This window comes from Prionailurus viverrinus, unplaced genomic scaffold, assembly GCF_022837055.1.
Source record: "Prionailurus viverrinus isolate Anna unplaced genomic scaffold, UM_Priviv_1.0 scaffold_53, whole genome shotgun sequence".
Lineage (NCBI taxonomy): Eukaryota > Metazoa > Chordata > Mammalia > Carnivora > Felidae > Prionailurus > Prionailurus viverrinus.
The window spans coordinates 1,065,444-1,086,517 of record NW_025927616.1 but is presented as its reverse complement, the minus strand read 5'-3'; the positions used below and the strand labels follow the sequence as shown (position 1 = coordinate 1,086,517).

Below are 21,074 nucleotides of genomic sequence, written 5' to 3'. Positions count from 1 at the left end.
CGGCTGCCCCCCCTCCCCAGGCTGGGCGAGGCTGGCGTCTCCTGGAAAGGCTCACCCCCCAGCATGACTCGGGGTCTCTGGAGCCCAGCAGCCCGTGAGGGGCCCCTCCGGCAGCCCCCGGATGCCAGGGCTGGTGCCCGAGCCTCTCTCTGTGGCCACCAGGCAGCTTTGCAACACCCTGGAGCCTGCTCCCACGCCACGGACCAAATGGAAACAGGAAAGCTTTTTGCAGCAGGAAAAGCAACAACAACAAAAGCCGGCCCCTCCCAAGATGCACGTTAGATCTCCAGGGGGGATTCTGATCCGCAAAATGGTCAGGACCCACCAGCTCCACTAATGACAAACACAACAAAGCAGTGGACTCTACCATTTATCGCTTCCCCGTACGGCACTCGCACACGATTTTGCACAACACGGGCAGCGAGGTTTCACGGCGAGTGCTAAGTGCCTCCTGCATGCCCTTCTGAAATTCCCGGCTGTTGGATACCGAACGGAGAAGAGCAAAGCTGTGATACAGCGCTGTGACGGTGCCGGGCACTGGCTGGGCTCATTCACTAGCTAAGTGACACGTTTGCGCCCCTGGCCTAGAAGGTGTAGGACTCAGATTTGTGCTTCGGATCTATCGCCCCAGCATCTATTGCCGATTCCGCACGTGGCTGACCTTCAGGGCTGCTCCCAAACAGAACGGGGAGGGAGAAGTCCTTGAACCCCCGTGGTTCTAACGAGGCCACCCCTTTGATGGAAGCGGGCTGAGATCTCCACACGGTCGTCACGACGGGAAGAATATGTAGACGCTTCTGTGCCGCTCTCCTTGCACCTGTGGGTCCCTGGATGTACACAGAAAGACCACTTTTCACCGGAGAAGAGCTTATTATGAAATAACCAAGGGTCTTTTCCACGCCTTTTGCCAAGGATATAACAGCATGACGCTTCCTTCTTAGGTCTATCCGTGCCATGTTGGTGAGTGGTTGTACCCTCGGGGAAGACAAAATTCATGTGTAGTAAACGCTACACACGGTGAAATGGCCACTGACACGGGGTAGGGATGCCAGAAATTTCATCACTTACTGATTCCTGCGCTCTGGGCTCGGCTCTGGGGATGCCCTTGTGAGCAGGCAAGGTGTGGTCTCTGCCCCAGAGAGCTCACAGATCGGTCCGGTTCTGTCCAGCTTCAGTGACCTCAGACACTCCACGCAGCCGAGCGGCCCAGACACACTGGCTGTGATGTCATCTCACCACTGAGCCCTCAGGTCTCAGTTTCCCCATCTGAAAATGAGGGGTCCGATCAGATGACCCGTAAGGTCCAGATTTAGCATTTCATCTCCTGGTCACATGCTGACCATCAGGACTGGGTCCCACATCGTGCTAAAGTCTGGGGACTCAAGGAAGACCAAGACGCCGGCGTCCACACCACATCTTCTTTGTCCACTCATCCACCGGCGGACGCTTGGCTTGTCTCCACGTCTCACTTACCATAAATAAGGCCACTGGGTACACGGGGGTGGCACGTCTCTTCGGCTTGGTGTTTTCATTTCCTCTGGATCGATAACCAGAGGCAGAACTGCTGGGTCACAGAGTAGTTCTACTGTTAACTTTCGAGGCTCCGCCATACTGTTTTCAGTAGTGGCCGCACCAACTTGCGTTCTCACCGGCAGGGCACGAGGGTCGCTTTTCTCCACGTCCTCACCGAACTTTGCTATCTCTTGTCTTCCTGATGCCTGTTCTAACAGGAGTAAGGTGGTGTCTCATTGTCCCGATCCCTGAATCTTAATCCCCTTCCTACTGACGTGGTAGATGGCCAGCACTTATGGTACCCTCACCATAGCCACACCTTTGCCTGTGACTCTGTAGCCCCTCCCAGTCCTACTCCGTGTTGGCGGAGGTCACCAAGAAGACGCGACCAATGGGTGACCGGTGAGGTGGACCCTGGTGCCCAGAGCTCCTCACCCACTCTCCTAGCTCTGGAATGCGGGTTCCACCTGCCCTCCCCGCTCCCGGGACCTGCCCCCAGGACAGGCCTGAGATGGTGACGTGGTGTTGGGACCACGTGAACAGATGTGGCTGAACCCCGTGAAGGCCTCTTTATAAGCTTCTAAAACAGGTGGGGAGGGGTGCAGAAATCTACCCGCCCTGTGGCCACCCGAGACAAGCCTCCTGCGTAGGTTCCCTGGCTTACCCACCTGCCACGTGGCACGGCCTGCCCCCTGCACAAACCTGGGGAGCTTCTGAACCCACACCCTGGGCTCGGCCGCGTCCCTCGCGTCAGCCCACAGGGCACTAGGAGGTCTGATGCAGACCAAAGCTTGAAAAAGCGCCCGCGTGTTTCCACTTGTCCTCCGGCTTCTCTGTGACGCAGTGAGCAGAGCCTGGGCGAGTCGCTGGAGGACGAGATGCAGAGCGGGTCCAACTGCCCCCGTGGAGGCCGTCCTAGGCCAGCTAATGGCCTGTGTCCAGAGACACGCGCGAGCCTCAGGCAAGAGCAAGTGACACCCCTTCTCCCTGTAAGCCCAGCCAGGGTCAGGGGACCAAGCAGGGACCCACAGACCCACGAGAAATAGACGTTGTAGCTGCTGCTGACTGGCCTGACCCTCTAGGATGGTGGTGATGAAGAAGCAAGGAAGATCCGGCCAAGCAGCCACAGGCAACGGGGAGCCAGAGCTGTTGTAGGGTCCGCTGCCTGTCCTGCCGCGGCCTTGGGGGCGAGCGAGGTGAGGACAGAGCCCCCGCTGCCCCCACCACCCGGCTTCCGGTTCAGCAACGCTGGGACAGCACCGCTGCTCACACGGCGAGCAAAATGTTCCGTCCTTCCCTCTAACGAGGACTTTGCCGCAGAAAGCAATGGAAAATACATTATACATGAGACACGGTTTCTGAACTAGTTGCAAGCGTTGTTCTAGGATATTTTTACTTTTCTTCAAACATTCCCTCGAGGGGTGAACTATCCTACCAAGGAGTTAAACGGAAATAGAAAAGAGCCTTAAAGGAATCCACTCGGCCCCATCATGGTGAGCCAAGCATATTACAGGGTCCCTGTGGCTTTGGGGATTCCTGCCTTCCCTTTATTTTTTTTTAAATCTTTTTTTTTTCAACATTTATTTATTTTTGGGACAGAGAGAGACAGAGCATGAACGGGGGAGGGGCAGAGAGAGAGGGAGACACAGAATCGGAAGCAGGCTCCAGGCTCCGAGCCATCAGCCCAGAGCCTGACGCGGGGCTCGAACTCACGGACCGCGAGATCGTGACCTGGCTGAAGTCGGACGCTTAACCGACTGCGCCACCCAGGCGCCCCTCCTGCCTTCCCTTTAAATAGCTGAGCGATATTACCGTCGTGGTGGTCCGTAAACAGCAGGTGTCAGAGAAGCAACAACTTCCCCTATTTTGTGATTAAAAATGTTGACTTCAGATCCACTGACTTGAGAAACATGAGACCCCAGAACAGTAAATCTCTCTACGCCCCCGACTTCCTCATCTACTAATCATTAGTGCTTCACAGTGTCGTTATGAGGATTAAGAGTTAATTCTTCTAGGGGCACCTGGGTGGCTCGGTCGATAAAGTGTCCAACTTGGGCTCAGGTCACGATCTCACGGTTCGTGGGTTAGAGCCCCGTGTCGGGCTCTGTGCTGACAGCTTGGAGCCCGGAGCCTGCTTCGGATTCTGTGTCTCTTTCTCTCTCTGCCCCTCCCCCGCTCATGCTCTGTCTCTCAAAAATGAATAAACATTAAAATATATATATAAAAGAGCTAATTCTTTAAAAAATTTTTTTAACGTTTATTTATTTTTGAGAGAGAGAGAGAGAGAGAGAGAGAGAGAGACAGAGCATGAGTGGGGGAGGAGCAGACAGAGAGGGAGACGCAAAATCCAAAACAGGCTCCAGGCTCCAAGCTGTCAGCACAGAGCCCGATGTGGGGCTAGAATTCACAAACCGCGAGACCAGGACCTGAGCCGAAGCCGGACGCTCAACCGACTGAGCCACCCAGGCGCCCCAAAATAGCTAATTCTTTTAAAGGCGGGCAGTGGTCACTCTAAAAACAGAAACAGCTCCTGTCCCCAGCACACTTTAGAAATCTGCCAGCCAATACAGACTTCCATTCTGGAAAATTCCTGAGCCAAGGATGGTGTCTCTAAGGCATTCTACGCAACTGCCTCTGAGTTTATGTGTCCCTTTTCAACTGTATCATGTCCCTCAATTAAACACACCGTTCTCTCCAGAGCCCAAAGGAAGAACAGTGCCAGCGGCTAAAAAGACTGGCGATCAAGTCAGTTCATTGTGGCAGGAGTGCCGGGAATTACGGAAAAGGCACCGTCTTCACTATTCTTCCAGGTAGCTAATGCCGGACAAATAACGTGATCCAAAGTGATGTGGGTCTTTCTCTGGGCTCTGGTACATGAATGCATTTAGCAGCCTCCTCTGAGGTCAAAGAAATTGGGACAGAGTTTGAAACGGTCTATTTATAAATGTACAGAGTCAGCAAACAGCTGATGTGTGGCACAGGATACAATCAGGTTTTTTAAAAAAAGACTCCCCCTTATGTAAGCAGCACAAGCTTGCAGTATCGGTCAGTCATCGCTATAACAATGCTGCATAACAAATCATTCCAGCATTCAGCGCCTCGCAACAATAATCATTTATACTTCCTCGCACAGCTGAAGGTTGACTGGGGGCGAGGGGTCACTGGATCTAGCGGGCTTGGTTCTGAGCTACAGCTGGGCTGGGGTCTGCACCCCATGCCCCCGGGCTCCTTGCAGTGGGTTGGCCCCAGTGACGTCAGGTCAGGCGAGCAGACACTCCCAGAACTCGGAAGACCTGGCAGAGCCCAGCGTGCGTGCAGAGGAGAGGGTCCCCACAATCCCTGGCTTCGGGGAGGTCACGGCTCCAGGGACGTGACCCAAGGATACAGTGGAGGGTGCAGAATCGGGAACAGCAGTGTGGTCTTCCTACTCGACCACTGCCCACCTCCGCCAGCTCTGCCTGCGGGACCACATAGTGGAGTGTCTGCGGCGGGTGCCGGTTTCACACCGTTCAGCTGTACTTCCCTCCTCGACCCCTCCCCCAAAGCAGGTGTGGCTCGGGTAAGCACGAAGGGGGAGGGGCACAGGCGGTCAGGGTGGTAACTCCTGTGGCCTTATCACCACCCCGTTCTTTCCAGAATAAAACCTGGTGCACCTGCCGCCTCCCACCTGGTTACACGGCCCCAAAGGATGCAATGCCCCCCGCCCGTCCTCCTCTTCCACAGCCCTGGAGGGAGGGAAAATCATCCATCCCCCGGGGCTCTCTGCAGCCACAGAGGTCAGAAAACCGACACTGAGACTGGACACAAGCTTGCGGAAGTTGGGGAAAAAGGAGAACTGCACCTCCGTCAAGCCACACGGCGCCCTGGGTCCTGCCACGCACGCAGGCTCCGGTGAACGCGAGACCATCAGGGACACACGACCAACGTGGCCCAAGGGAAGTGACACTTGACACGTCCCAGGACAACCAAATCCAGGGTGTGACGACCACAGCTCGCCAGGAACGCTTCTCCCCGAGCTCATGCCGACCCTGGGCTCTCACTGAACTTCCTTTCCTGAACCTGGAGAGGCAGCAGGGGCCCCTCGTCAGACGCTTCCTGCTCCCACCCCACCCTTCTCCGTGACCCACGGAGCCGACATCCTGCTCCAGTGGGAGAGCGGCTCAGAGTGGTCCTGCCCTAGAACGTGAATCATACGCACACGTCAACACAAGAACCCTGCAGTTCAGACAATTACCCAAAGAACACATTTCCTGATAATTACAGAGCTTGAAATGGACCCACTCGAAAATCCCTTCCTTCCTCCCGAGAAAGCTGAGGAGGTGGTTTAACAACAATCAGCTGCTGAAATGCATCACATTCTGGGTGTTAGGAGACAAGTTCCAAGGAATTTCTTGGAAGGTACAGTCCCCAGAAGGTGGTGGTGCTAACCAGACCCACTCAGCCTCCCCCTGTGCCCGGCACGGGCTCAGACTCTGGCAGGGGGACCAGAGCTGGAGCCTGGGGGAGGCCGCCGGCCATGGGCCACCGCACCTGCACCCGCCTTGGCACGGAAGGTGTGCCCCGGGGGCGTTCACGGGGGTTTTGGCAGCCACCGAGGGTCAGGACGACAGCGGTAACGTGTGACAGTGTCAGCCGTTCTGAGCTGCGCACACCTGTGTCCTGCCCGCTAATTCCCCAGCAGGCTCCCAGGGGAGGGGTCGTGCTCACTGCGCCCGGGGCTAGAGTCGCACTGAGGGCCTCGTGGAGCATCGGGGCAGGGGGCAGGACGGGGAAGCAGTAGAAGCCTGCATACATTACCTCCTGTCCGCCAGGGGCCTTCTGTGTAGACGGCGAGCACGACAGAGTTACATGTGATATGAAAATACACATCTGATGTAAGTAGTAAGTGTGGTAAGAGAGACACGTTCCCGGCTAGGTTCTCGCCCAGCCGGTGGCGGGGCCGAGGCCGCGAGGCTCCAGGATGAGTGATCAGTGATCGAGCGCGGCTCTCACACCTGCAGACTTGAAGTCAGTGTGCCCTGTCCTCTGCTGTCTACCGGAACTCTCCTCCCTGTCCTCTACTGTCTACTAGAACTTTCCTCGCTGTCCTCTGCTGTCTACCGGAACTCTCCTCCCTGTCCTCTGCTGTCTACCGGAACTCTCCTCCCTGTCCTCTGCTGTCTACTGGAACTCTCCTCCCTGTCCTCTACTGTCTACTAGAACTTTCCTCGCTGTCCTCTGCTGTCTACCGGAACTCTCCTCCCTGTCCTCTGCTGTCTACTGGAACTCTCCTCCCTGTCCTCTACTGTCTACTAGAACTTTCCTCGCTGTCCTCTGCTGTCTACCGGAACTCTCCTCCCTGTCCTCTGCTGTCTACTGGAACTCTCCTCCCTGTCCTCTACTGTCTACTAGAACTTTCCTCGCTGTCCTCTGCTGTCTACCGGAACTCTCCTCCCTGTCCTCTGCTGTCTACTGGAACTCTCCTCCCTGTCCTCTACTGTCTACTAGAACTTTCCTCACTGTCCTCTGCTGTCTACTGGAACTCTCCTCCCTGTCCTCTGCTGTCTACTGGAACTCTCTTCCCTGTCCTCTGCTGTCCACTGGAACTCTCCTTGCTGTCCCCTGTGTCCACTGGAACTTTCCCCCCTGGTGTCGCCTGCTAACATTGAACGAAACATGCCTTCACGGGAGCAGTGGAGGCTGCAGCAAGGTGGGGTTTTGGGGGGGGAGATGAGGGGACGGAGCCCATGAAAAGGAAAAAAACAGAAAAAGGCCCTTGGAATATGTTTCCTGGAGCAAAACGCCTCATCTACTGCATACAGTTCTAGAAACTGTATGCAAACTCTATGCAAATTTGCAAATGGTAAAGCTAATTCTTGCTCAGCCCCTTTTCTTTCACACCCTTGGCTTTGACCTTCAGGCTGTAAGGCAGGACTCTGGCAGACACGGCCAGGCCACTGGTCCCTGTCCCACCAGAGTCAGTGGTCAAGCAGTCAGAAGGGTGAGCAAGCCTGATGTGAAGGATGTGGATTACTGCCTTGCCAGAAAGTCTGGGGTGGGGGGCTGGGGTACATTCAGGATGGGGGAAAGGGATGAGACAGACACTTAGCTGTCAGTTGTAAAGCACCAGCCAAACACCAGAAGTCACAGCCGAAGGCATCACTGGTGCCCAAGATATTACCTGGGAAAGTAATTCACAGATTCATGAACTGCCCTTAATACCAAATGACACGTGCCGTTCTCTTAAATCCTTCTTTACTCTTGGATCACTAGTGTTTTCATATGCTTCTCATCATCTGACCACACTTCCCTGCTGCCTCATCCAAGACGTGAAACTCTAACACACTGAGTGTCTAAGAAAACATCAACGGGCAAGTAATTGGCAGGAAAAATAATTAACTTTTGATTAAGCTCGCTCTTCCGATGGAAGGCATCATTATTGAAATCTAGAAAAGTTTCAAAAGCTTGCACGATGATTTTCCTTCTGTCGATGCTGGCAAGGTATCTGTTTCTCTCCTACTCACAGGAGGCTCAAAAACTCCTTTCGGGTTGACAGGTGGCTTTACGGTGTCCTGTAGCCCATCCTCTCTGAACAGAGATGGGGATGTCCTCTGGCTCTCGGCTGTGGGTACCGCTTCCTCTACCTGCAAGTTGCTGGTCTCTACACTTCGCTGCTCTCTGCACACACTTCCCTGCTGGACGGTGACGTCCCTCTGCCATCGGGCTTCCCCAGCTATGTCTCGGAGAGCACGTGCACCCATGAATGTGCATGCACACGTGTGTTCCGGAGGCGCCCGGCAGCTGTGACCTCTGCCCATCCATTCAGAACAACTCTCCGAACGCAGGCTCCCCTTCATCACGCTTCCTGTCCCAGCCCTGACACGCTCCCCGTGACGCTGTCAATCAATCTGCGAGGCTGAGTGGCAGCTGAAACCTCAAAGGAAAGCCAGCAGCTAGTTAAAAGCTTCCTGGAGCCGGGCAGGGGCATCCCCAGCGCCAGCCAGGAACAAAGGCCGCAGGGGCAGCATCAGGTGCAAATGCCATCCATCATCACGCAAAGATAGAGGACCTCCCGATCCAACCAGAGGCACCCGCAAGGATCCAGCGCCACCACTCTGGTGATGGCCACCACTCTAATCAGCTCCTTTCACCTCTGGAGGTTTCCACACGCTCCCACCTCCCCCGCCCCTGCCATTTGCCTTTGGGGGAGACGGGGCTGGAGCAGGCATGAGCCTCGCTGGCCCCTTTTACCGTGTGACCGGCCACGACCCCGTGGCCGTCCACCCTCGGTGTGGCATTCCTGCACTGACCTTTCTCAGGAGGAAGCAGATGCGTTCAATGTTCCTCAGCCGTTCCCTCTTCAGGACGCAAAAGAGAGGAAAAGAAGGGAGGTTGGAGGTTAGATGTTCTGCTGCGAGAACCTGAGAAGCCCCCACATTCAGTCCCCAGTACAGGAGGCAGAACCCACCAGAGACCCCTCCTGGCCACGTGGCCTGCATGCTCCCACCCAGCACCTCCTAACGAGAGTTTCTGCTCATAGAACTCACTAGCAAAAAAACAAATCATCCAATGTAAATGGGCAGAGGATCTGAATAGATATTTTCCCAAAGAAGACATACAGACGGCCAATGGGTATGCGAAAAGGTGCTCATCACCCATCATCAGGGAAATGCAAATCAAAGCCACGGTGGGGTACCGCCTCACACCTGTCAGGATGGCCCAAATCAACAACACAGGAAACCACAGTGTCAGCGAGGATGATGCGGAGAGAGGAGAACCCTCGTGCACTGCTGGTGGGAATGCAAACTGGTGCAGACACTGTAGAGAACAGTATGGGGGGGGGTCCTCAAAAAGTTAAAAATAGAACTACCCTACAATCCAATAATTCTACTTCTGAATATCTGCCTGGAAGAAATGAAATCACTGCCTGGAAAAGATATCTGCACCTCTGTGCTCACTGCAGCGTCAGTAGTATTTCCAATAGCCACGACACAGAGTCTACCTAAGTGTCCCTGGATAGATGAATGGAAGAAGAAAATGTCATACATACATACATACACACACACACACACAGCATATATATACTATTATATAGTATGATATACACAGTATGCATATAGTATATCATATAGTATGAAATATGTACACATATACACACACATGCACATATACACACACAGCATATATACAGTATACTGTTACATAGCATGATACATGCACACACACGCACACAACACACACAAACACTGGAATATTACTCAGCCATAAAAAAGAAGGAACCCCCTGCCGTTTGTAACAACGTGGACGGAGGAGAGGGCATTATGCCGAGTGAAGTAAGCCAGACAGAGAAAGACAAATCCCGTGTGATCTCACTTATGTTTGTGGAATCTACAAACGTACAACAACAACAAAGCAAACTCCTAGAAAAGGAGAGAGAAGTGTGGTCATCAGAGACAGGGAGTGGGGGAGGGGTGAAAAGGCACAAACTTGTGGTTATAAGTACCAGGGACATCCTTCCGGGCGCCCACAATCAGCCCTCCTGGGAAGACAGCTTGGGCCCACTTGGGTCCCTGGAGCACGGGTGTCCTGATTTGTGTCCAAGGTAGGGTGGATCCCCGCCATTGGTTTTATTTTTCTAAAGTGAGTATATTTAGAGGAAGTCATCATCCCACTATGCCCCCAGGCTAAGACTTCTGCAAACGTCGAGGTCCCTGTCTGGAGCCTGGCTCACTGCTGGGGACAGGTGCCTAATGGCTGGGCAGGTGATGACGGTCACGTCACACACCGTGTGTTGCCTCCCCTTTCCCGCAATGACTTTCTTGTTTCCTGGAGCCACTGTGAGCACGGGTGCGGCATCCGCCGGCGCTCTGTTACCGAGGCAATGTGGTGGCCGTGGATGTGACGGTAATGAAATTCCTCGCGGATCTGGAGGAGACAGGTGGCTGGGACGCTTCTATTTCCCTAACTGACTCATACAGTGATTCCTGGGCGCCCTTTAAGAGCCCACATCAGGACAGATTAGCGCCCACGTGGCAAGGAAGGCAGACCATGCGTGTGCGCGCCCACACACGCACGTGTGCGCCCACACAAACCCCCATGCAGCTGGGCATCGAGGCTGCCTACGTAGAGAATAAGGAAAGGTGTGCCGAACCAGGCACAGAGAGGGTGCCGTGGGACGCACGGGCTGGTCCTCAGGGGTCAACGGCTCCCTCGCTCCGTGGCGACAGTGAAGGTCCCACTGGGAAAAGGAAGGGAAGGGCTAAATGAGATGCTAGAGTAACACGGGGGCCCCCTCCTCCTCCTGGAAGGGGGTCTGCCCCGAGGGCCCAGCAAGTCTGTGCTTTAGGGGATCTTCCTAGAGCAACTGCTTATAAGCTGAGTCCCCCCGGGGCTGGCGTCACCGCCCAGGGGGGCAACTGTTCCGAGCCTCCTGAGGCTGAGCTGCCTCCACGGAGGCCGAGACCGCTCCAACACAGTTAAGGAGGCATCTAAAGCGCTTAACTTCCTGCCAGGGAGTAAATCCTAAGAACCAAGAAAACGTGCCTAATATTCTTCCATGTAGGGTTTTAACAGATTTTTTTTTTAATCCCAGATAAGAGGGACGCCTGGGGGGCTCAGTCGGTTGAGCATCCGAGTTCGGCTCAGGTCATGATCTCATAGTTCGTGAGTTTGAGCCCCGCATCAGGCTCGGTGCTGACAGCTCAGAGCCTGAAGCCTGCTTCCGATTCTGTGTCTCCCTCGCTCTCTGCCCCTCCCCCACTCATGCTCGCTCACGCGCTCGCTCTTTCTCTCTGCTCCTCCCCCATGTCCTTCCCTTGCTCGCTCCCTCTTTCTCAAAATACAAAAACTTTCAAAATCCCAGACAAGACTCCTTTCCCTGGGCCTTCAGTCTGTCTACAAGTTTGGCCGGCAGGGTCCAGGCTCCTTAATTACATCACAACCTGTTGGAAGCGTGGCTCTAATGACAGGAGTAAAGAGCTGAGACCCAGCCTCCAGGCTCACCTCACCCTGCAGGATTCACTTTCATCAACAACAGTTGAGCTCCTACTGTATGCAGGCTCCGTTCTTGCTCCGACCCTCAGCAGAGGCCGCCTCGGCCCCCGTGTGGGTCCTGTTTCCTCCGTCCCATCTGAACTAAGAAAACTGCCTGCTCCGTGACGTTTGTCTGTGGGTCGGATTTGCAGGACGGAGCTGAGTGGAGGACACATTTCTGCACTCGCGTGACCCTGGGGTCATTTCAGAGAGCCCTGGGTGTTCTAAGTGAGCTGCGTCCTGATTTGAGCCCGGACAGCTAGGAGGACGCAGCGGCAGGCAGCTGACCCCCCGGGACGTGCCCTCTCGAGCTGAGCAGCTCTGTGCCCTTGGCGGGTGCAGACGAGCCACTGCCAAACAAACGAAACATCCAGAAAGAAGTGAGGCCTTTCAGGCCCTGTGGAGCCAGGTTAGCCGGGGTGGGGGGGGACACCGGCCGATGGAAACCAGATGGATTTTAACACAAGTTTCATAAAACTAAGGAGTTTCCAAGTGCCTCTGAGGGAGTCTTTCAACTTGTAACAAAATTCTGCTTCCCACAGTCGACTTTGAAAGGGTTTGGCTCTACGCCATGGAACCAAAGCATGGGTGCCAAAGGGATTCTGAAATCAGGCTTTAGAAAATCAGATCTCCGAAAGAGACAACACAGAGGAGGAGGTAAGAACACAGACGGCACACCTCGAATCCTGACCTCGCCGCCTGCGAGCCGTGGGCCCCTGCGCAGGTCTGTACTCGCGTAAACGATACCGGCGTGGGAGAGGTTACACACACGAGGTTCCCGCAGGCGGAAAAGACTCCCAAAACCTGGCGACTCCAGTAAAAACCCTGCACTTCACGGAGGCCACCCTGAAGCCTAGTCCCCTGGTCTTGTGGTTCCTCCAGGGAGCTTAACTTTCTCCAAGAACGGACCCCTGTGTCCCTGTCACGAGAGAGTGATGCCGCGAGCCTTCCAGGTTAAGACAGCGTCACACTAGTAAATCCTGCTGTTCAGTCTACAGCCTCTAAATAAAACTATCATCAGGGCGCCTGACTGGCTCAGTCAGTTGAGTGTCTGACTCCTGAGTTCAGCTCAAGTCATGATCTCGTGGTTTGCGTGATCGAGCCCCACGTCGGGCTCTGTCCTGACAGCCCGGAGCCTGGAGCCTGCTTCAGGTTCTGTGTCTCCCTCTCTCTCTGCCCCTCCCCTGCTTGCATTCTCTGTCTCTCTGTACCCCCCCTCTCAAAAATAAACATTAAAAATTTTTTTTAAAACAAGTATCAACAGAACTACTCAAACCAACACTTGCTTCCATGCTGGAAGGGCCTGGGAGGACCTTCATCGGTGCTGGGGCCCCGTGAGTTCAGATGGAGAGATGCCCCCTGAGTGACCCGTGTGCACCCCATCCTCTGAGCCCAGCAGTGCTGGTCTGGAATGAGTGTGGACAAGGCCCTGTCCGCGTGCGTGGCCGGTCCCCGGCTCCGGGAAGTAGGCTGCACTGACCAGAGAAGCAGAGACCCCACCCAACCCTTCCCTACGAGCGCCCCTATCCCTCTCCTGCACCAAGGCCGATCTCCGTGCCCACCTCCATATGGGAGCAGCTGACAACTGAGAGGGAGTGGTAAGACCCGGAGCAGCGACCTGGGGCAGAGGGGCTGTCACCGCACCGACGACCAGACCGCGTCGGGTTCCCCAGCGGGAAGTGAGTCGGCCTGGGCCCACGGAGCCTCTCGAGGTGGGCGTCTCCTGGGCGGTGGTGTGGGGTCAGGGGCCCCGAACACCCACTCTGCACGTGTCCCACTGAGACGCTGGCCGGTGCCGAGCACGAATGACCACTAAGGAGGCTCCCGTCCCCCACAACATGCTGGTTCAAGGACGAATAACCACAAGACAGCACGAGGCCCCCACCTGGGTGACTGGGGTGCTCATACTTGTGAGTTAAGTGGAGACGTCCAGCCTCGGGCGCGAGATGTGTCCCCAACAGCCTGGAGCCAGGCACTCAGGGCTGGTATGTCCTTCACCCGCCCCACCCGTATCAGAACCTCCCTCCCCCACAGGCCCGTCACCACCCTGCCCTCCGCCACCCTGCCCACTGCCCCCCTGCCCTCTGCCACCCTACCCACCACCCCCCTGCCCTCTGCCCCCCGGTCCCCCCATCACCCTGCCCTCCACCACCCTGCCCCCTGCCACCCTGCCCTCCTGAACCCTGCCCGCCACCAGCTCCCACCACTTACCGCGTGAACAGGGTTGCACTGGTCTATGGGGCTCTTAAAATCTGTCCTTAACTCATCGAAGGCAATTATCTGAAACGAATACGCAGAATCGAGATGTTAGTGCAAGCGTGAGCCAATGCACCAGGCCACAGGCTCCCTGTAGATCTGCTGCAAATGATACAGGGGGCGGGGAGGTCAAGGACAGGAGGCTGGCTGGAGTCGGTGGCTGTCAGAGCTGGCGACAGACGCCTGGGGCTGACTGGGCTCCTGTGTCATCTTCTGCATCCGCTTAAAAGTCCCCAAAATAGGGAACAGGCCAGGTGCTGCATAAGGCCTCATCCTTGTGACTGATAGACAAATAAGGCCCACAGACCTCATACGCAGCCTGGTGAGGACAGACGACAGAACCGTCCTCTCAAAGCTAAACTCACTCACAAACTAGCCCTAGAGGAGGTCAGAGGCCAGGGCCTCAGGTGCACGGAGCTGGCGGGTCAGGAGAGGCAGAGCCAGGCCAGGGGGGTCTGCAGAGAAGTCAGGAAGGAAGAAGAACTCAGTGGGAAGCTGTTTCTTTTTTCAAATTTATTTATTTATTTTGAGAGAGAAACAAGAGAGAGTGAGCACACTAGCAGGGGAGGGGCAAAGAGATGTGGACAGAGGATCCAGAGAGGTCTCTGTGCTGACAGCACAGAGCCTGACGTGGGGCTTGATCTCACGAACTGCGAGGTCATGACTTGAGCCGAAGTCGGACGCTTAACCAACTAAGCCACCCAGAAGCCCCACGTCAAAGTACTTTTCAAGGTTCCCCCCTTTTATATGAGCCAGCAACACTTTTTTTTAAAGCCTGTTTATTTTGAGAGAGAGAGGAGAGAGAGAGCGTGCACAAGCAGGAGAAGGGCAGAGAGAGAGAGGGACAGAGAGAACCTCAAGCAGGCTCCACACCGTCAGCACAGAGCCCTACACGGGGCTTCATTTCACGAACCACGAGACCATGACCTGAGCCAAGATCAAGAGTCGGACGCTTGACCCACAGAGCCCCCCGGGAGCCCCCATGTGTGAAGCTGTGTCTGTGAACTTGAGCCCTGTCTGTGCCACTGCTAAGCCGAAGCTAATGCATCACAGAGGTCCTGCCCCAGACTCTCCAGCCTCTCCCCGGCCCCAACCGCCACAGGGTCACAGAGCAACGACTCACTGGCCAAATGGAGTCCCCGCGAGGGGCCCCACCAGGGCTAGCGATGCACCCTCCCCGCAACAACATCAGCAGACTCTCAGGCGGCCTGGACCCACCTCAAGAGGCGGGAAGTTGTATCTCAACGAGCTCTCCTTCTTTAGGCCAACAGCATTTACAATCAGGGGATTAAAAATCACCTTGCTTGTCTAAAACAGTTATTTTGCTAAAAATAATAGTGCTGCACTGCGGCAAACCCTTCCTGGAAGAGTGAGAAGTGGCTGAAATCTCAACCCGCTATAGGTAATGAGTCCCCGGGGCTGCCCCACTGAGGGCTGAGCATTTAGGAGACGCCTCTTTTCTCTGGAATGTTCTCTCCCGGCAGTGCCCTCTGGCTTCCGCAAGCTCCTCGCCGGGTGAGCCCTCACGATCTCGAGTCTGCATCGCGTGGACCTTACTGCTCGCACACTGGGCGCACTGGGTGGGGCGCCTGCCTGGCGTCCGGTTCGGGGAGCCGAGCCCCAGGCACCGTGCTCGGATGACGGGGTCTCCGGGCTCGGACAGCGAGCACCGTGCCCCAGGTCCGGAATCCAGGATCAGCTGTGTGCCTTGCAACACAGTCGCTTCTCTGGGATCGAAAGGGCAGAAAGAAAGTGCGGAGTTACTAAAGACGCCGAAAGACTCCCCGCCCTGTTCGTAGCTTCGGGACACAACGGGGAGCGGGAAGACACGGCCCTGTCGTCACAGAGCTTACCACAGGGACTGGGTGGGGGTGATATGAAGAAACAGAATTGGGGGGAGGTCCGAGAGGTCTCTGGGGAGGTGCCCCCTCACCTGAGAGACCTGAATGACCAGGAGCCAGACATGGAAAGTTCTAGAAGGAAGTTAGGCTGCAGAGGCCCCAAAGGGGAAGCAAGGTCTGAAGGAGGGAGATGCAGAAGGGCCACAGAGGCCAAAGCCCCCCGATGGAGACACCACAGGAGACGAGGCCGGGAGCAGGGACCGGCCAGAACCCCACCCGTGCAGCGCTCCCGTGGCCATGCTCCACCAGCTAGGCCTCTGTGGTCCCGGGCGCTGTGGCCCCCGGGGGGCTTGCAGAGCTGAGCACATCTGCTGCTCGCAATCTGACAAAGGGAACCAACCGCCTGGACGTGACCGAGTGGCCATCGGCGACACACCGGTGCTGGTGACCCCAGTGCCGACCGCGCACGCCGGGGAGGTGCTGGCGAGCAGATCAGGTCTTTCAGCAAGGCCGCGAGTTCACCCAGCGGAAAATCAGTGCCCAGAGAGTGGGGGACAGAAGGAGGGGCATCCTGGCGCATCGGACCGGGGAAGCCAGGTGGCAGCTGGGCGTTGGGAAAAACAGTCCATCGCTTTCTAATGGGGGGGCTCGTGGCCCGAGCCCGGAATTTCTGCCTCCGGGCCCACCTGGAGAGGGACGGCTCCCTCACCCGGGTCTGTGCTCAGACTCCCACGTGGAGTCCAGCGGGGCCAACCCCTCTCCTTGTTTCTCCGTGTCATGGGCCGAATAACGTCCCCGGGTTCTCATCCTCCCGGAACCTCAGAACGTGACCCTATTTGGAAGTAGGGTCTCTGCAGATATAATCACTCCAAATGACACTACAGACCCGAAATCCAGTGACAGCATCCCCGTAGAGAAAAGGACACGGGAGACTGCAGTGCTGTGGCTACAAACCAGGAGAGCCATGGATCGTCAGCAGCCACCGCAAGCCAGGAGCCTCCCCAGGGCCTCCCGAGAGAGCAGTCTCGACGGCGGACTTCGGCCTACAGAAGTGGGAGGGAAAAACACCTGTGATTTCAAGCCACCTAGTCAGTGGTGGCCTGTGAAGGCAGTCATGGGAAAACCAATACACTGCATTCACAGAGTGTCTGAAATTGCCACTGCTGGGACCTGAGACATCTGCGGGAAGACGTGGCTCTGGTGACAAACAGGAGCATTTCTGGCCCAAAATAAATAGCCCCACCCCCGGGGAAGCAGGCTTTTACCTGCACCCTGAGCCTTCCCGTAAGTCCTCCAAAGCCACACTCAGGATGCACTTGTAGGGGCGCCTGGGTGGCTCAGTTCAGCGTCCGACTTCGGCTCAGGTCATGATCTCACAGTTCTTGAGTTCGAGCCCCACATCAGGCTCTGCGCTGACGGCCTGTCAGTGCAGAGTCCGCTTCAGATCCTCTGTCCCTCTCTCTCTGCCCCTCCCCCGCTCACGCTCTCCCCAAAATAAATAAATATTAAAAAAATAATAAGGCACTTGTAACTTAGAAAGAAGGGGGTTTTTATGACCTCACCATGTCTTTTCCCTATTCCCTATCACACCATTCTCACACAACACGCAGCCCAAGCCGGCTCTGGGACGGGAGAGGGACGGCTCATGGGAACAAGTTTACTGCTGGGGACCCCTGTGTGGCGTGACATTTGGTCCCGGTTCTATGTCTGACCCTGGTGCGGCCATGAGTCCTAACATCTCTGTTCCCTGACCCTAACCCGCTCCAGCCCAGGGTTTGCTAAGCCACCTCTCAGCCCCTCGGAAGAAAGCTCCACACTCACGGACACCAGCCGCTCCTTCGGGTCCTGCCTCAGCTCCTGTCACCGCGCGGCATGCAGAGACCCAGGGTCTCTGACACGCAATTTACTGCCCACCTCCTTTCCTAAAACCGTGCAAGGCCCACAGGTCACGGGTGCTTTAAACTTCCCTAAGTATTTTCACGTGTTTTATTTTGTGTTCGTTTTCCATAACATCCCAAATTGGGGTGCCGTCCGCTTTCCCAGGGAACAATCGAGGAGAATGACGGGTCATCAGGAATGCCCGAGGTCACCCAGCAGAAGGAGGACTAAAACCGTCCCTCCCTCCGATGCTGCTCCTTGTGCTGTTTGCACGGGGCCGCACAGCCTCACCGCTCTTCCTGGGGGAGTGAGAAATGTTTACTAAGCCCCCACCGGTACAGGGTGCCATACTGGGCAGGACACAACGGGCTTAGCCCCGACAGCCCTGTCTTCTAAGGACTCCCAGTCAAGGAAATTGCTTAACCCTACCCGGCCAAGAGCTTAGAAAAGAACACTATTTCAGACCGGCACAGGGCATCTGAGTCTCCCCCTAACCTCACCCCGATTTCACCTCCACATCAGTCGGCGTTCTGGAGAGAACTGGCTCATCCAAAGGCTGGCAAGTCCCAAACCCGCGGGGCGGGCCGGCAGCCCGGAGACACAGGCGAGGTCGATGCTGCAGGAGCAGTCTGAAAGCCACCTGCTGCAGAATTCCCTCTGGCTCGAGGGAGGCCAGTCTTCTCTTCTGTTCGGGGCTTTGGCTGATTAGATGAGGCCCACCCACATTAGGAAGGACAATCTGCTTGTGCTCAAAGTCACTGATTCGTTTCCATTTTATTTTTTAGTTATCTGTTTAAAATCCAGTACAGTTAACATACAGTGTTACGTTGAACACTTCTGTGCACGACTCAGTGCTCATCATGAGAAGTGTAGTCTTAATCCCTTTCACCTAGTTCACCCATCACTCCCCCACCCTCCGCTCTGGGGACCATCAGCTTGCTCTCCAGAGTTGAGAGTCTGTTTCTTGGTTAGTCTGTTTCTTTGTTTTGTTTCTTAAGTTCCTCATATGGGTGAGATCGTACGGTCTTTGTCTTTCTTGGACTTATTTCACTTAGCATTGTACCCTCTACGAGCAATCCACGTTATCGCAAATGGCAAGATTTCATTCCTTTTTATGGCTAATATTCCATTCTTTTTCATCATCAGTCCATGGACTCTCGGGCTGCTTCCACAGCCTGGCGATTGTAAATAATGCTGCTGTAAACACAGGGGTGCATGTATGCTTTCGAGTCGGTGTTTTCATATTCTTTGGGTAAATACTCAGCAGAGGAATTATTGATCACATGGTAATTTTAATTTCCTGAGGAACCCCCCACACTGTTTCCCACAGTGGCTGTACCAGTTTGCATTCCTGCCAACAGTGCACAAGGGGTCCCTTTTCTCCACATCCTCCCCAGCACCTGTTGTTTCCTGTGTTGTTGATTCTGGCCATTCTGACTGGTGTGAGGTGGTATCTCGTTGTGGTTTTGATTTGTATTTCTCTGATGATCAGTGATGTTGAACATCTTTTCATGTGTCTGTTTACCATCTGGATGTCTTCTTTGGACTATGTCTTCTATTTTTTAATCGGATTATTTGGGGTTTTTTTTGGATGTTGAGTTGTGTAAGTTCTTCATATATTTTGGATACTAGCCCTTTACATCATGTGCAAATATCTTCTCTCATTCCATAGGTTCCCTTTTAGTTTTGTTAATTGTTTCCTTCACTGTGCAGAAGCATTTTGATATAATCACTTTTTTTTTTTTTTTGCATTTATTTCCCTTAGGAGACATATCTAGAAAACTTGCTATGGCTGATGTCAGAGAGACTGTGCTCTCTTCTAGGATTTCTACGGTTTCAGGTCTCACATTTGTCTTCAATCCAATTTTTTTTTAATTTCTTTTTAAGTTTATTTATTTTCGACAGAGACAGAGTGCGAGCATGAGCTGGGGAGGGGCAGAGAGAGAGGGAGACACAGAATCTGAAGCAGGCTCCAGGCTCCAAGCTGTTAGCACAGAGCCCGACGCGGGGCTCAAACTCACAAACTGTGAGATCATGACTTGGGCCGAAGTCAGACGCTTAACCGACTGAGCCACCCAGGCACCCCTGTCTTCAATCCAATTTGAGTTTAGTTTTGTATGTGATTTGAGAAAGTGGTCAAGGTTCATTCTTTTGCATGTAGCTGCCCAGTTTTACTAGCATCATTTCTTGAAGAGACTGTCTTTCCCGCATTGTATATTCTTGCCTCATTCTTGAAGGTCAATTGACCATATCATCGTGTATTTATTTCTGGGCTCTGTATACTTTTATACTGACCTATGTGTCTATTTCCGTGCCAGTCTCATAGTATTTTAATTACTACAGCTTTGTACTATAACTTGAAATCTGTTATTGTGATGCCTCACAAAGAAGCTTTGCTCTTCTTTTTCAAGATTGCTTTGGGTACTCAGGGTCTTTTGTGGTTCCATACAAATTTTAGGATTGTGTTTTCTAGTTCTGTGAAAAATACTGTAGGTATTTTGATAGGGATTGCATTTAAAGTGTGGATTGCTTCGGGCAGTACAGAAATTTTAACAGTACTTATTCTTCCAACCCAGAAGCATGGAATGTTTCTCTATTTCTTTGTGTCATCTTTACTTTCTTTCCTCAGTGTTTTACAGTTTTCAGAGTACAGGTCTTTCATCTTTTTGGTTAGGTTTATTCCTAGGTATCTTGTTATTTTTGGTGCAATTTTTGGTGACGTTACTGAATTCATTTATCAGTTCTAGTAACTTTTTGGTGGAGTCTTTAGGGTTTTATATATATAGTATCATGTCATCTGCAAGTAGTGAAGGTTTTACTTCTTACTTACCAATTTGGATGCCTTTTATTCCTTTTTCTTATCTGATTGCTGTGGCTAGTTCTTCTAGTACCTTGTTGAATAAAAGTGGTGAGAGTGGAGGGGTGCCTGGGTGGCTTAGTTGGTTAAGTGTCTGACTTTGGCTAAGGTTATGATCTTGCAGTTCATGAGTTTGAGCCCCACATCAGGCTCTGTGCTGACAGCTCAGAGCCTGGAGCCTGCTTCAGATTTTGTGTCTCCCTCTCTCTCTGCCCCTCTCCCACTCATGCTCTCTCTCTCAAAAATAAATAAAAATTGAAAAAAAAAAACATAAAAGTGGTGAGAGTGGACATCCTTGTCTTGTTCCTGACCTTAGGAGAAAAGTTCTGTTTTCCCATTAGAGATGATGTTTACCGTGGGTTTTTCATATGTAGCCCTTATGCTGAGGTATGTTCCCTCTAAACCTACTTCATTAAGGGTTTTTATCATGAATGAATGTTATACTTTGTCAAATGCTTTTCCTGCATCTACTGAAAAGATCATTACAGTTTTTATCCTTTCTCTTGTTGATGTCATGTATCATGTTGACTGATTTGCAAGCATTGAACCTTTCCTGCATCCCAGAAATGAATCCCACTTGATCATGGTGAATGATTTTTTAAATATATTGCTGGATTCCATTTGCTAATATTTTCTGGAGAATTTTTGCACCTGTGTTCATCAGGGATATTGGCCTGTAGTTCTCTTTTCTCTCTCTCTCTTTTCATTTTGTGTTGTCT

The 21,074-nt window shown here is 53.7% G+C and overlaps 1 protein-coding gene across 3 annotated transcripts in view; it reads right to left on the bottom strand.

Annotated features, from left to right (window-relative positions):
• Positions 1-21,074, bottom strand: part of CNIH3 (cornichon family AMPA receptor auxiliary protein 3) — an 88,012-nt gene that overhangs the window by 30,645 nt on the left and 36,293 nt on the right. For all 3 annotated transcript variants that reach the window (XR_007149860.1, XM_047848194.1, XM_047848195.1), the window contains exons 2-3: positions 13,735-13,803; positions 8,802-8,849 (exon numbers count right to left, since the gene is read on the bottom strand). Coding sequence is in view for 2 of the 3 variants with exons in the window: in XM_047848194.1 (XP_047704150.1) it covers positions 8,802-8,849; positions 13,735-13,803 (117 nt within the window). In the remaining variant the exon portion in view is untranslated. The remainder of the gene's footprint in view (positions 1-8,801; positions 8,850-13,734; positions 13,804-21,074) is intronic.